The sequence below is a fragment of the Glycine soja genome, chromosome 9 (assembly GCF_004193775.1).
Source record: "Glycine soja cultivar W05 chromosome 9, ASM419377v2, whole genome shotgun sequence".
Lineage (NCBI taxonomy): Eukaryota > Viridiplantae > Streptophyta > Magnoliopsida > Fabales > Fabaceae > Glycine > Glycine soja.
In genome coordinates this window covers 1,388,653-1,403,369 of record NC_041010.1, presented here as the reverse complement: position 1 = coordinate 1,403,369, position 14,717 = coordinate 1,388,653, and the positions used below count along the sequence as shown (strand labels likewise).

At 34.3% G+C, this 14,717-nt stretch overlaps 2 protein-coding genes across 2 annotated transcripts; both read left to right on the top strand.

Annotated features, from left to right (window-relative positions):
- The first annotated feature begins 114 nt into the window (after positions 1-114).
- LOC114367940 (sodium/hydrogen exchanger 6-like) lies at positions 115-7,778 on the top strand. Its single transcript, XM_028325209.1, has 22 exons — positions 115-472; positions 545-596; positions 681-740; positions 859-883; positions 986-1,071; positions 1,993-2,104; positions 3,540-3,602; positions 3,773-3,792; positions 3,881-3,975; positions 4,153-4,181; positions 4,285-4,316; positions 4,417-4,464; positions 4,564-4,624; positions 4,709-4,806; positions 4,899-4,974; positions 5,079-5,098; positions 5,283-5,380; positions 5,487-5,596; positions 5,973-6,071; positions 6,377-6,474; positions 6,567-6,646; positions 7,264-7,778. The coding sequence occupies exons 1-22, from the start codon at positions 289-291 to the stop codon at positions 7,320-7,322; spliced, it is 1,605 nt and encodes a 534-aa protein (XP_028181010.1). The 5' UTR covers positions 115-288; the 3' UTR covers positions 7,323-7,778.
- A 1,509-nt stretch (positions 7,779-9,287) lies between these two features.
- LOC114367216 (protein ENDOSPERM DEFECTIVE 1-like) lies at positions 9,288-13,486 on the top strand. The gene is made up of 6 exons (XM_028324360.1): positions 9,288-10,482; positions 11,460-11,579; positions 11,934-12,050; positions 12,182-12,271; positions 12,764-12,871; positions 12,964-13,486. The coding sequence occupies exons 1-6, from the start codon at positions 9,520-9,522 to the stop codon at positions 13,051-13,053; spliced, it is 1,488 nt and encodes a 495-aa protein (XP_028180161.1). The 5' UTR covers positions 9,288-9,519; the 3' UTR covers positions 13,054-13,486.
- Positions 13,487-14,717: the final 1,231 nt, after the last annotated feature.

Below are 14,717 nucleotides of genomic sequence, written 5' to 3'. Positions count from 1 at the left end.
TTTAATTTTAATAAAATTTGACATAAATGATCTTAATAATTTATAAATATAATTTAAGGCGGATTAATAAAAATCAAATTTTATAATATTAATATATTTAATATTCCGGAGTCCAAGAGGTGAGAAGAACAGAGAAACAGAATTGAAAAACTCACAAACCAGATAGAGAGAATCTAATCAGAACAGAGTTCTGTTCCTTTTCTTCTGATTCCCGAAGAACTCAACGATCCAATCGCAACCGGAAGCAATCGATCAGTGAGTCAATTGCTTCCGGCAAGGAGAACAATAATGACCTCGGAGTTAGAAATTTCTCCGGCGGACACTCGCAAGGCTCCCGGCAAGGAGCAGCAAGCCGCCGGCGTCGGAATCCTCCTGCAGATCATGATGCTGGTCTTGTCCTTCGTCCTCGGCCACGTCCTCCGCCGCAAGAAAGTTTACATCATCCCCGAAGCCAGTGCTTCTCTTCTCATAGGTACCATTCCCTCTCAAAACCTCTTTCTTGTTATTATTCTCTTCATTTTCTGACCTAAATTTCACTCTCCAGGGTTAATTGTTGGCATACTAGCAAACATTTCAGACACTGAAACTAGTATCAGGTTGTTTTCAATAATCATCACTCTGTTTATGGTTTTTTGAGTTTATTTTCGTTAGCTGACATTGGGACTGTCGATTTTCCTCAGGGGGTGGTTCAATTTTCACGAGGAGTTTTTCTTCCTGTTCCTGCTACCTCCTATCATATTATATCCTCACTGAAAATTATACTTTTATTGTTTCTTTTTTTTCCTTAACGAGTTTTTATTTGTTTGATTTATGTCTTCTGGCTAGACTATCATGTGTTTTTCTTGACTCCTCTATTACCCAGTCTGGGTTCAGTCTAGCGCCTGTGGGTCCCTCCACACTCCGCAGTGTTCTCTTTGCTGGAAGTTTACTTTGTTTATATGGACTGGCCTTTTGACTTGGTGTTAATAATGTGATTCCTTTGCAGAAACCCTTTTTCTCAAATTTTGGAGCAATTGTCACGTTTGCTATATTTGGTACCTTCATAGCTTCAATTGTAACGGGTATCTTGGTGTAAGTTTTTTTTACCTCCCATTTTGAATTTGCTATTTTTACACTTGGTACGCATGTCTTGTTCTGGGGTGAATTAGTTATCGATCTTGGGTTGCGGTGCTTAAGGACTAACTTTGAAAACACTATGGCGGGATAGTGGGAAGTGAAATGACCACCATTTAAATATTATGAAGGTTTTAAACTGCGGTCGTAGAAATGGTCGTGGTTTCGCTGCGATCCTTGATATTGTGGAAAATTGTAGACAATTGTGGTCACAGTAAACCCAAAACCTCAAAGATAGGGTTGAAATCACAGACGCAAAAGGTTATTTAAAAGCTTAGTTATATAATGCATAGTAAATAGTGTTTGCTACACATACAGTCATACATATAAATGCTCAAAACCAAAACAAAATACCCAAAATTAAAGAAATTCATGATAAATAATAACTCAATTTATGCACACAATCACCATCAATCTGAGGTAATAAGAACATTGTAATGAAGTAAAAAAATTAAAAGATGATAGTGAAATTAATAGAAAATGAATATAACAAATTAGATAAAAAAAAATTTAGTAGAATGTGAATTTATATGTTTAAAGAAAGAAGAGAAAACAGAACACTTGAAATAAAGTCCTATAAAATTTGAAGGAACAGAGGTCTAAACATAGGTAATTTTTTTTGGAATATTTTACCCCCAAAACCCCAAACAATGTATTATAGGGGTGAAAATGGGTTTTTGAAGGCTGTATCATGGTAGTGCTGCTATACTGCAAAAAACCAATATTTTGGCTGCTATTGCTGCCGTTATTGAAATTGCTCCACTATTTGAATCCCATATTGGTTGAGGGCCACTCTGCTCCACTATAGCACTGCTATAGCATGCTATTGACATCAGGATTTTTCAATTGATTGCTTATTGTTTTTCCTCTATGCTGCAGTTATCTTGGTGGCTTGCTCTTTCTGATGTATAGGCTACCTTTCGTGGAGTGCCTGATGTTTGGTGCTCTTATATCAGCTACTGATCCTGTTACTGTTTTGTCCATATTTCAGGTGATTTACCACTTTATTTTTGTAATTCTTCCATTTAACCTTTAGTCTGTAAGTCCAGACACATCTTCTGACATATATGTTTGTGATCCATAAAATCGGTAACAAAGGCTTAGAGAAATTAGCCATCGAAAAAGGTCTTTCGATACATTTTTAAGTATTCTTTTTTCGTTTTTGGGGGTTTATGCTAGGGGTGAGCAAAAATCACTGGCCTGACCAAAAACTGAGAAACCCGCCTTAAAAACAATGTTTTCGGATGGTTGGGTTCAATTAAATAAAAAAATCGGTTAAAGTCGGATAATTCGGACGGATGCAGGTTAGAAAAGAGTAATCCGTTAATATCCACACCCAACCGAACAAAGCATCACATGTAAGGACAAGGAGCTTATTTTTTCAAACTCACAGATGTGTTGCAGCTTCCTTGCAGAGTTGCAGGCATTGAACATTGTGCCTTTCTACATTGCACCCCTTTTCTCTCACTCTCACCTGCAGTATCATATTATTATATCATTGATATTGTTAACATTTCTCTTTAGAAGCTTCACGAAAAGCTTTATGAATGAGTCTCTCATCATCGTCTGCTCATTTCTTTTGGAAGGAGACTTTCATTTACGCCCTCAATATTCCAGATCTGTTCATGTTTTTATCTTTTGTTTTTGTCTCTCCTTCACTTCACTCATTCTGAAAGGAGGCTTTCACTTCCTCAGTTCGTGCTTATCATTTGCTACTTCTCTTCCTTCTTCTCAACTTCTTTTTTTACTCAAATCCGACTGAACGCACCCAAACTTATCCGCAACCTGCCTAATCCGAAACTACTCAACCTGAAGAGTTTCACGGTCAGGAATGGGTGATATAAAAACTATTTCGGTTTGCTTCGTGTGGGTCATTTTAGGCCCAAACCCGTCCGAATCCAACCGATGCTCACCCCTAGTTTACACCCTTGAACCCAATATGCATGTCCTATACAAAGACAGCGGAACATCAATAGGTGGGATTTATTAGCATTCCCTCCTATTTCTGCTTGTTTGTTGCTCAAGTTTCCATATTTTTCACAAGTTGAAACCTTAGTTTAGATTATCATAAGATTTGCTATAGTGACATAAATTAATTCTGACAGACAAAAAATATCATTATAGACTATAGAGCCTATACTTTGGTTAATAATGTATATAATAGGAAAAGTTCCATAAAGCCTTAGTTGGGAAAATTTCAAGTTTTACAAATCTCCAATATTCTACACCATCAACTCATGGAGAATTGGATGAAATGGCTAAGTAATGACTCTCATTAGGGGTTTGTGGCTTGTGGTTTCCTATTTTCTATCTGAGCTCATCTTTTGTTTTCCTTTGTGGTAGTTCTGAGTATTATATGTATAATAAATATATACCATCTGATTTATTTCATTTCTAACTTGGAACTTCACCTTCGTTATTTGCAGGAGCTGGGCACAGATGTCAATCTATATGCCCTGGTTTTTGGAGAATCTGTTCTGAATGATGCAGTAAGTTTCTGTTGCTGGAGAATCTACATACTTTTTTTTAATATTAATGCCGTAGTGTGTATATGGTTTAAAGATAGATAGATAGTGCTAATTGGCTGATCATTTCCATTATTTTTCTCACGTTCTACTTGTTATTTTTGTCTTAACCCTCCCTCTTGGGTTATGGGCAGATGGCAATTTCTTTGTACAGGTACCTGAGCTTCTGAAGTATATAATTTTTATCCGAAGTAGCCCAATATCATTAAGGACCACTTTTAACTTAAGCATGTACTTTGCAGGACAATGTCATCAGTCAGAGCTGATCCATCTGGACAAAATTTATTCATGGTGGTTGTTCGATTTTTGGAGACTTTTGTAGGGTCAATGTCTGCAGGTCAGTCTTTCACATAATGCACTGTTTAGCTGGTGTTTGGGGGGATGAGGGAACCTCACTAAAGAACTTGCTTTATTTGATTTACTTAGCATCATAGATGCTATTCTGTTTTGTTATGATTTATGAATTGTTATAGTTCAGTATTCCTAACTTGTGATTCGTTTGGTGGTTCTTCAGGTGTTGGAGTTGGATTTATATCTGCTTTGATATCCTTTTAAACCCGTTCTTGGCCTATATATTTGTGGTACACTGTAACATCTTTTCAGATTTAAAAGTCACTATTTATTGTAAAACCTTGACTACCAGAACCTGTTTAAGTATGCAGGATTGGATATTGACAAGTAAGTATTTAATGTTTAGTTTTCTTTAGGAGATTTGTTGTTTGGTGATTGCATCATTTTTAGAAAATACTGATTAGATGAATTTTATGGTTCCGTCCAGCCTTCAGAACTTGGAAAGTTGTCTCTTTGTCCTTTTCCCATATTTCTCGTAAGATGTCATCTTGGACCATTTCTTCATAACTTTTCTCAAAAATTTTGCAAGTTCTTCCATTCATGGTGCAAATCAGAAAACTATTTCCTTTTTCAGGTATATGCTTGCCGAAGGCCTTGGTCTGTCTGGTATTGTGTCAATCCTGTTCACAGGAATAGTAAGTGCATATTATATATATTTTTTGTGTTTTTTCATTTCGGTGTCAAGACATCTTTATTAGTATTTTTATGTTTTGTTGTAGGTCATGAAACATTATACGTATTCCAATTTATCGCAAAGTTCTCAACGGTTTGCCTCTGCTTTTTTCGAGTTGATATCATCTTTAGCTGAAACATTTGTGTAAGGAGGATTTCATTTGCGATATTTACCCTGTTTTATTTTAACATTTTCTCTGAATAATATGTGCACACCTTTTGTCTGATGTTTTACAGATTTATATACATGGGCTTTGATATTGCTATGGAGCAACATAGCTGGTCACATGTTGGATTTATATTCTTCTCCATTGTATCCTTTTTTGGCATATAAATTTGAAGTGTTGTGATTTATCATTTATATTAGCTTAGCGATCTATGTTTTCTTGGTGCTCTTCCTTAACTCAACCACTTCAGATATTCATTGGAATTGCAAGGTATTTATACTGATTGTTATCATTTTAAGTCTTTGATTACTGTGGCACATGCTCATTTCTGGCTTTTTGGATAGTTTCTTTACTTTACAGTATAAAGATTTGCATGCACTTTAAACATATTTATGGTTTGCTTTTGCATTTCTCTTGGAAGTTGTAAACAATATTGTTGGGTCACTTTATGCAGGGCAACAAATGTTTTCTCATGTGCTTATTTGGTCAATCTGGTCAGACCCACTCATCGAAAGATACCTCCAAAACATCAGAAGGCACTTTGGTATAGTGGTAAGGAATAAATTAACACATAAATCATGGACTTTACTAGGTTGACTTGCCTGTGGTGTATTCTATAATGCCATGCTTAAGTTTTGCACTTTGTGCACATGAACAGGACTTAGAGGAGCAATGGCTTTTGCGCTTGCTCTGCAATCAATTCATGATCTTCCAGAAGGACATGGACAGACCATCTTTACCGCAACCACTGCAATAGTTGTTTTGACGGTAGGCATGCTCTTGTCCATTCATTAAGCTAATCCTTATAAAAGATAAATATGGGGGTAGTGTAAACTGTAAGTTACTTGACTATGTTGTATACTTGTATATCATGTAAATTGTAATATAATTTTCACACACAGTGCCAATAAGAGCAAAAACTGAGTGTAGGCTAGATGAGAATGTTGAGATGGATGATTAACATAAGATCAGGAGCAGATTAGTTCAGGAGAAAGTTGGAGTAGCACGTATTGACTGGAAGTTTTGTCCTATTCATATAATTTTCTTGTTTGGGTCATTAGCAGGCAGCTGACTTTTACCCCCACATTTTGTTTAATTGCCATCCTTGAGCAGTAATTTCAACATGAAACTTTATTTGTTCCAGGTATTGCTGATTGGTGGTTCAACAGGTAGCATGCTGGAAGCTCTAGATGTTGTAGGTGGAGATAATGATAGCCCTTTGGCTTCAGTTGGTACCATCACAGTAAGTTTTACAACAAATGATAACCCTTTACTTAGTTTTATGTATTCTACTTCTACAAAGTTTTTAGTATGTCTTTTACCTTGTCTTTTAGTATGTCTTTTACCTTGAACTAATGATTATGTTTTTGAATTGCATCCAAAAATTAATGTTACTGACCATTCTATTATAATAATCCATGTCCTGTTATGAATTTTTCTTAACATGTTTGTGTCTTATTCTCTTTCAACCAATATATATATATATATATATATATATATATATATATATATATATATATATATATGTATATTTTTTTTTTTTGCTAGAATTTTGATGGAAACAATGGTTATATTGCTCCTCCTTACAACGAAGAATCATCTTCAGGGAACAAAATCAAGATGAAGCTAAAAGAATTCCACAAGACGTATTGTCTATGTTCTGAAACTGTGAATATGGTTAAATGTATACTTTTCTTAATGATATTGCCAATCTAATTTCTCTGCTTCTTCGTTGCAGTGCTGCCTCTTTTACTGCATTAGATAAAAACTACCTGACCCCATTCTTTACGAGTCAAAATGGAGATGAAGATGATGAAGGTAAGTTTGATTTTAAGTTTTTTTTTTTTTTATATAATTTTGTCATTCTCACTGAAGAATTGATGAAGTGGATTGGTAGACTAGGAAGCATGGATATGACCCAGACATGGGGATATAACAAAATTTAAATATTATAGGACACAACATGGCTATAATATTACATACAAAAATCAATATAAATATCTTAAACTACGAGAGAATTTATGTTTAAAAAATGATCATGAATCATGGTAGACATAATGAAATGCTACAATTTTATATATTTATTGTGGAATTCCAATTTCTATCAGTATATATGTTTAAAAAGTGAAGGTATATATATTTTTTATATCAAATGCATCTACAAGTATTTAGAGTCTTTGTGGTATGTAGGATACGGGTATGAGCCTATGAAACAATAGAACTACTATTTTAGAAGTGTTTGTACATCTTAGTAGGTTGAGTATTCAACAGTTTGTACTTGGAAAATTTTCAAATAAATGTTTCCATTTTTGTTCTTGTACGTATTATACTTTTTACGTTTTGAAGATAACCGAGTTTTTTTGAAAGTGTTTTTGTGAAGTAATTTTGTGTTGACATTATATATTACCACAATTTGTTGTCTTTGATTTCAACAGCCGAGCCTTTTACTTCTACAAGATCGGAACTTCATGGTCAGAACCACTATTCATCATGATACGTTCCAGACAACAACATACTGAATGCTTTTTTGTACATAATTTCCGTCAGATAGCTCGTAGGAATTGGCGCAATACAGGAATCGAATTTACCTCCTACATTCCAAGTTGTACGATTGAGAATATCATGTCAAGTCTCTTTAGTTTGGACAACATCATCTCGGCAGAAGCAGCATTCCATGCAGTTGTTGTATTTCTCTGCCATGAAGTTGAAGGTTTATAACTTGGATCTCACCACACAATCACACATGTATTTTTAAGTTGACGTCTATATAGGTTTTCTTACTTAGTCTAATTCAGTTGAATTCTGAAAATTCTGGCTCACTTCATCATTGTGACAGTGAAATTATATCTCAAAATGAATACAATCATGGAAAACTATATATCTCAAAATAAATGCATCATGGACTATGGATGAGTCCTTATACAGGTAGTGAATTGAAGATTGGTGCGCATTACTTGTGCTGGATTTACTTCATATTAAAAAATTTCATGGTGTTATTTGGCGCTTTGTGTTTGAGTCAGTTTGTGATTCAAGACTTGAAGTTTAAATATTTTGATTGAAATGCTAATTTTGGCAAAATTAATGTTTGCCATAAATTTGTTGAAGCAATCCCAACGATCACCTGCCTCAGAATTGATTGTGGAGCATTATTAGACGGTGGAATTAAGACTAAACGTAGAACTTAAACGAGTAATGGAAAGGAAAATTACATTCAAGCTCGTTTTTGACCAATAAGAAAAAGAATATTCACTTTAATGATTTCTGTGTGTGGACAGTTTTTGACCATTGGTGGAAACATGCCCTTAAGCTTTATCAAAAGTCTCTCCTTTTTCTTGGTCAAAGCCAAAAGTTAATGTGTCCAAAAATAAAATCACCTTACCAATAACTACTTTACTGATTTATTTATTACTGAAAATTTGAATCAACGGGTATGAAGTTATTTTTATTAACCAATGGTCGCGCATCTTGAGTTTGAGTACATGATATGCAACTGTGTCTATTCTTTTTTTATTACATACATTCTTATTTCTTTTCCAATTCACTATTATCATTACATCAATATCTCTTTTTACAAATATATAAATAAAGGAATTTGCTAACACACATTGTTTTTTAGTATGAGTGTGTAGATAAGTATTTGTCAACATACACATTCTTATTTGTTAGTATGAGGGTATTGACAAGTTATACTATTATGTATTTTAAGATATTATCTAGTTATAATTTGCTAACAAACTCAAATCGAAAAACAATGGTGTGTATGTTAGCTAGACACATGTATAAATATATATACTGGTATGACCTAGTATCCTCTTAGCTATAACCTAGTACCCCTCGATAACCTGGGTAATCGACTAGGTTGAATACCTGAATACCTCCAACCCTTAAGAAGGAAGAAATCATAGGTATTTTGGCCATGACCTAGTACCTTTTCGGCTACAACCTAATACCCTCTCAATAAAAATAGAACCCGAATATTCGTCCTAGCTGAATACCTGAATATTCTAGATTGAATTAGACAAAGGTGAAGCCTCAGGTACTCGACTAGGAACCTTAGTTTGCTTAGCCACAACCCAGGACCCCTTTGGCCACAACCTATACCCCTTTCGCCACCACTTCATAGAGGTTAAATAATTTAGTTTATCTTATCTTAATATTATATTAAGATTGTCAATAATCTTATATTACATTCCCTTAATTAAGAGGTAAGAGGTTCATCGATCGTGAGACCCATAAATATGTATATATAAAGGGTTACATTATCAAAATAACAAATATTATTCTATTTACTTTTGTTAAGTATGTTTATTATTCTTTTTATAATGAGATCTAACTTAAGTGTCATAGTAGAAATGAGAAAGGCTCCTCTCCGAAATACAAATAAATATGGTTGACGAGAAACAAGTGGCATTATTTATTAGCGAGTATTACACACGAGAGAACGCAGCGTAACATAACTAAACCGAAATAATAATAATAATAACCCTTTATCGATATTTGAAATTAGAACCGTTACAACGTAAACCCACTCCCTTCAACGGCTACTTCTCCTTCCATCTCCAACGCAAACAAACCCTTCCTTCTTCCCCCAAATCACTCAAAACCTCTGTTCATCATTTTTTTTCCACCGATTCCCCCAAAAGTCTCCATTTTTACCCCTTTCATCCATTTGGGGTTTTCCCAATTTCCCAATGGTGCAGGTCCAGATCATGCCGGAACAAAATTCCGATTCCGCCGCTCCTCCGCCTCCTCCTCCTCCGCCGCACAACCGCCGGCCAAGGGTCCGCGAGGTCAGCTCCCGGTTCATGTCCCCCTCCGTGCCGCGCCGCCCGCGGTCGGAGCTCGATCCCGATGAGAATTCCGAAACCCCGTTCCCAATTATTTCTCAGAGAAAACAAACACAAACACCACAACAACGTTCTATGAAAATTTTCAAAGAAAACAACAACAACGGACATGAACATGTTGCACCGCACCCTCACCCTTCAAAGTCATGTTCTGGCAGAATTGGTACACCTTGTGTTTCTAGGCCTGGCACTCCCACACCCTCAGTTTATGTGTCTTCAAGGTATAGACAAACACAACAACAACACCATCATCACCATAACAATCACCATCATCATAGATTTGTTAATGGCATGGCCTCTGCTGCCGAGAAATTGATGCAAGCCAGTGGATTGAATCAGGCTAAGTCCAGTAATGATTCTGGAGTGAACTCTAGTATTCAGTCACTCCCTGAATTGGGGGAGAGAGAGATGTTGCTGCAGTCCAATTTGTCTGTGGGTGAGAAAATTGGGAGTGGCAATGGTGGTGGTGGTGGTGGTGGTGGGGACTTGAAGTTTCACCACCCTTCGCCTTTGTCGCGGTCGGTTACTTTGCCTTCTTCCGGTGGTGAGAACAAACCTCCTTCTTCTGTCGCCAAGCAGCATGGGAGTGGTGGAAATCAGTTGACTAAGTCTGGAGGGGGGCTTAGTTTGCCGCCGGTGCCTCCTCAGTGTGGAAGGCCAGCAGTGGATGTGAGGAAAGGGAAGAAAGGGTCTAGTCAACAGGAAGATGTGCATTCTCTTAGACTGTTGTATAATCGATATTTGCAATGGAGATTTGCGAATGCAAAAGCGCACTCCACAATGAAAGCTCAGCAAACAGAAATCCAGGTAAGTCACCCTTCTGCTTTCTAACTTGTCAATAAATTACAAATGTTGTAGTTGTGGTAGTAATGGTACCAAGAAAATCACAATTATTTGGCTAGGTGGTTAGTTCTATGATCATAATTCTTTGGATGGATAAACGAGAGGATACTAGGGAAGGTTGTTTGATCATGAGCAAGAAGGTGGTTCTCTATTTCAGTTACACTGCAAAATTAACTTAGAGTAATGCTAAAGTGACATTGATTGTGCCTTGAAAGATATGATTGTTAATTTTTTGTTTCCCTAGAGTACCAACCAAGGTGTTAAATTTTGGCTGGTTACTTTGTGGTTATTGTGACTGGATGCGGTTGGATGCTGCCATTGCAGGCTGCAATCAAGGTGTGATGTGGCTGTGGCCCCAAAGCTAGGGTTGCTGTCTGCATTTTAAAACCCTGCCCCTGGACCTTTTGATAGGAACAATATTTGAAAGATAGAGCTTAGTCATAGTGAACAACAAAGAATGCAAATGGAGAAATCTCTATTTGTTTTACTGTAGAGTAATTCTCTGTATAATTAAGCCTAATTAAAGGTGCGGTTTTCTAAGGAGCATAATTAAGCATTTATTTAATAATCTCTTATCAAATTAGAGCATACTTATAAGCTACTTCCATAAGTCCAAATAAGTTCTTCCTAATTCTCCCTTATCTGCCTTTGAGTGTAAACTGACTGACCATCACATTTTCATTTACTGGACATTAGAATCTTGTTTATTTTAAATTACAGTCCAACAAAGTTGATATGGCCTTTACATTAATATGAAATTTATATTAATTCATGTGGTAAGTATTGATGGGCTTTAACTATTCAGAACTCTTGCACATTTACATCTACTCAGTTTTTGAGTTGGCTATGATATAGCTTATTAGCTTAAAATCATTGAATATCTTGAACAATTTAATCACCTTTACTGAGCTCTTTGTTTTTCTTCTTATCAACCCTTGCAGAAAGCACTATATTCTCAAGCAATGAGAATATCAGAAATGCGTGATTCTGTGAACAAGAAACGCATAGAGCTGGAGCTTTTGCAGAAATCAAAGATTCTGTCAACAATTCTTGAACCTCAAGTAAGGCCACCAATACTTTTGTATGCTACTTTTACAAATTTGCATTCAAGTTCAGAGAGCTATTTTTCCTGTTTGTGATACAGAGAGAAAAAATTATACTTGCTTGTTGACTACTTGTGGAATCTATCAATATTCTGTTCCTTTGAATAATCAACTGATGGAATTAATGTACACACACACATATATATATCTTGAAGTAAGAGGATACCTATTAATTCCATAATGATGATACTTAGTCGTATAATTAAGGAGCCATTCTTTCTCCAAGTATGGTTTATCAATTATCATTTTAATTATAAAAGCACTGTAATATCTGTATTAGTAATTTGTATATTTTATTGGATAAAATTACAGATTCCATATCTAGATGAGTGGTCTACAATGATGGAAGAATATTCAGTCTCTATTACGGAAGTGATTCAGGCTTTAGTGAATGCCACAGTGCGACTTCCAGTTGGTGGGAATGTTAGGGTATGATTATAAATCCTCTTCTTATGTCTGTTGGTTATCTAGACAAGGAATGATGCTTATTTTCTTTCTGTTATGCTTATTCATTGGAATTGTCTGCAAGTTCTAATTCACAAAAATATATTATGCCACAGCTTGATGTAAGAGAGCTGGGGGAGGCCCTGAATTCAGCATCGAAGATGATGGAAACAATGATTTCCAATATACAAAGATTCATGCCAAAGGTGAGACAAATGAGAGAATGGAGCTTCATGCTTGGTTTTTTTAACATGGATATTAAAATTGGATTAGTCATTAAACTTGTGAAGGCCACTTCATGGTTCATTGGTTCAACTGTAGTTGAATTGGTAATAATAAATTATATATTTAATTTTATATAATAAGAAATAAGTGTGTGTTTGAGTACTCATCATGTCAAATGTGGCCTGATCGGTGCAGTTTGTAACTTGTACTTATTTCCCCTTGCTTGATGTGTTTTTTCACCTTGACGCACGTATAAAACATATATACAAACACACAAGAAGTTTGAACCAATGACCTGACTGGTTCTCAATTCAACTGGTCGAACTGACCAGTTTGGTTTGGTTTTAATAACTACAGGGTTCAAAAGACAATTCTCTCCAAAAATTCAGTTGAAGAAATACATTTAAGATATCCAGTTATATTGTGTACATAATGCGTGTTGCACTGATAGTAAAAACTTTTGTCAAACTCAGGCAGAAGAAACAGACATTTCCATTTCAGAATTAGCCAGAGTAGCTGGTGGGGAAAGAGCTCTTGTTGGAGAATGTGGAGATTTATTATCAAAGAGATACAAATCACAGGTTTGTGCTGCACAAATTCTTCATTCATTGTAGATTGTCTATCTTTTGAGTATCCTGCAGTTTACTAATTAAATCTTGAAATCAATTTTCAGTTGGAGGAGTGCAGCTTAAGGGGCCAGCTAATCCAACTGCATTCAATTTGCCACAAGAATAAGAACGAAGAACAACAAACAAGCAACTGAAATAATTCAATTGCAAGTTCATTGTGGAAATACTAAACACATCTCTAATGCTGATAGTTGATGAGGGAACATCAACAAACAGTACAAGACCTGCAGATGCATTTCTCTTTCACATTCTTTTTCCATTAGTTGAGATACAAGGGGAGAAAAGGAACATGATCATATGCAAAATTTGTTTGAGTTGTTGTCTCAACTCTCACGAAGTTCCACAACCACAAGCATTGTATTCTTATCAATGTAAGGTTGAGGCGCAGCCAAGTCAACCATCTCTTCTTCCCCCATTTCACTCACTGGATGTCAATAAAAGTAATAGGACACTTTGTCCTTGAGTTTAATGAATGAAATGTTGGCCAGTTTTCTTTGAACTTTTGTTCTCGTGTATTTTCTTATACAACTATAGCATGGAAAAGTAGTGGTTGGTTAACTTTTTTCATTTTTATTTTTAAATATATTTTAATAAACATGTTGATATGGTTAAATAGTTGAATCTAATTGGATGTTAATGTAAAAAGTTTTACAATGATGCAATACATTTACCAATCACATATTATTATAAAATGGTTGAATCTAATTGGATGTTAGTGTAAAAAAGTGTAGTTTTACACTGACAAGGTATATTTATCCATCACATATTATTATAAAATGATTGAGTCTAATTAAATGTTAGTGTAAAAAAGTTTTATATTAACATGGTCAAACATTATTATAAAATGGTTGAGTCTAATTGGATGTTAGTGTAAAACACAGTTAATATACCCGTTATATATTATTATAAAATGAGTGAGTCTAATTGGATATTAGCGTAAAAAGATTTTCCATTAACACTGTACATTTACCATTCATATATTATTATAAAATGATAAGTTTGTTTAATATTTATTTTAAATATCTTATTAAAGATGATTTTTGATTAATTGATAATGTAAATTTTTTAGGTTAGTAATGTATATTGAGTTTAATGGGTAAACTATGAACTTCAATTTAAAACTGTTTTACTTTAACAATTAATTAATTTTTTTATTTTGCGTTAGGCCTTTATTTTGCCAATTAGATAATATTTTTTATCAAATTAAAAACTAAAAACCTAAAAAAATGATTAAATGAAAAGTTTTGTACTATAACAATAAAAAAATCTTACTAAAACATTTAAGATAAATAATATAAAAGTAAATAAATTTTATACGTGGTCGGATGATATAATAAAAGTTTTTTATATTGTCGGTTACATTGAATTTTTTTTTATGGACGTTGCACTGGTCTTTATACATGTACTAAAATTATTTATAAGTAATAACAACAAATTGATATATACCAAATTCTTCTGCATAACCAAAGTAATGGCCTAATTCATGACTATTATATTAAAAAGGTGAGTGGGTGACTTAAATATATTTATCAATTTTTGCATATTGTATTAATATATATTTGAATTTTATTTTTTAAAACATGTTTTATAAGCTAATGAATATACATTTGAATTTTAAAAAATGTTAATAAAATATTAATTAAGTAGGAAATTGTTTCATACTATATTTGAAATTATTAATTATTTGTATAAATGTTATACTATTGACATTAAATGATTTATTAGTTTTTTTCAATTCTAAGTTACCACATATACATAAATTTCTATAAGTAATAGTATACATTTGAATTGAATTTTT

What these genes read in the sequence shown, in the direction of transcription:
- LOC114367940 (XM_028325209.1), top strand. Translation starts at nt 289, where the DNA reads ATGACCTCGGAGTTAGAAATTTCTCCGGCGGACACTCGCAAGGCTCCC. An exon ending in CAGTGCTTCTCTTCTCATAG is followed by an intron (nt 473 to 544) that starts GTACCATTCCCT and finishes TTCACTCTCCAG; the next exon opens with GGTTAATTGTTGGCATACTA. An exon ending in TCTTTAGCTGAAACATTTGT is followed by an intron (nt 4,807 to 4,898) that starts GTAAGGAGGATT and finishes GATGTTTTACAG; the next exon opens with ATTTATATACATGGGCTTTG.
- LOC114367216 (XM_028324360.1), top strand. Translation starts at nt 9,520, where the DNA reads ATGGTGCAGGTCCAGATCATGCCGGAACAAAATTCCGATTCCGCCGCT. An exon ending in TACAAAGATTCATGCCAAAG is followed by an intron (nt 12,272 to 12,763) that starts GTGAGACAAATG and finishes TGTCAAACTCAG; the next exon opens with GCAGAAGAAACAGACATTTC. An exon ending in CAAAGAGATACAAATCACAG is followed by an intron (nt 12,872 to 12,963) that starts GTTTGTGCTGCA and finishes ATCAATTTTCAG; the next exon opens with TTGGAGGAGTGCAGCTTAAG.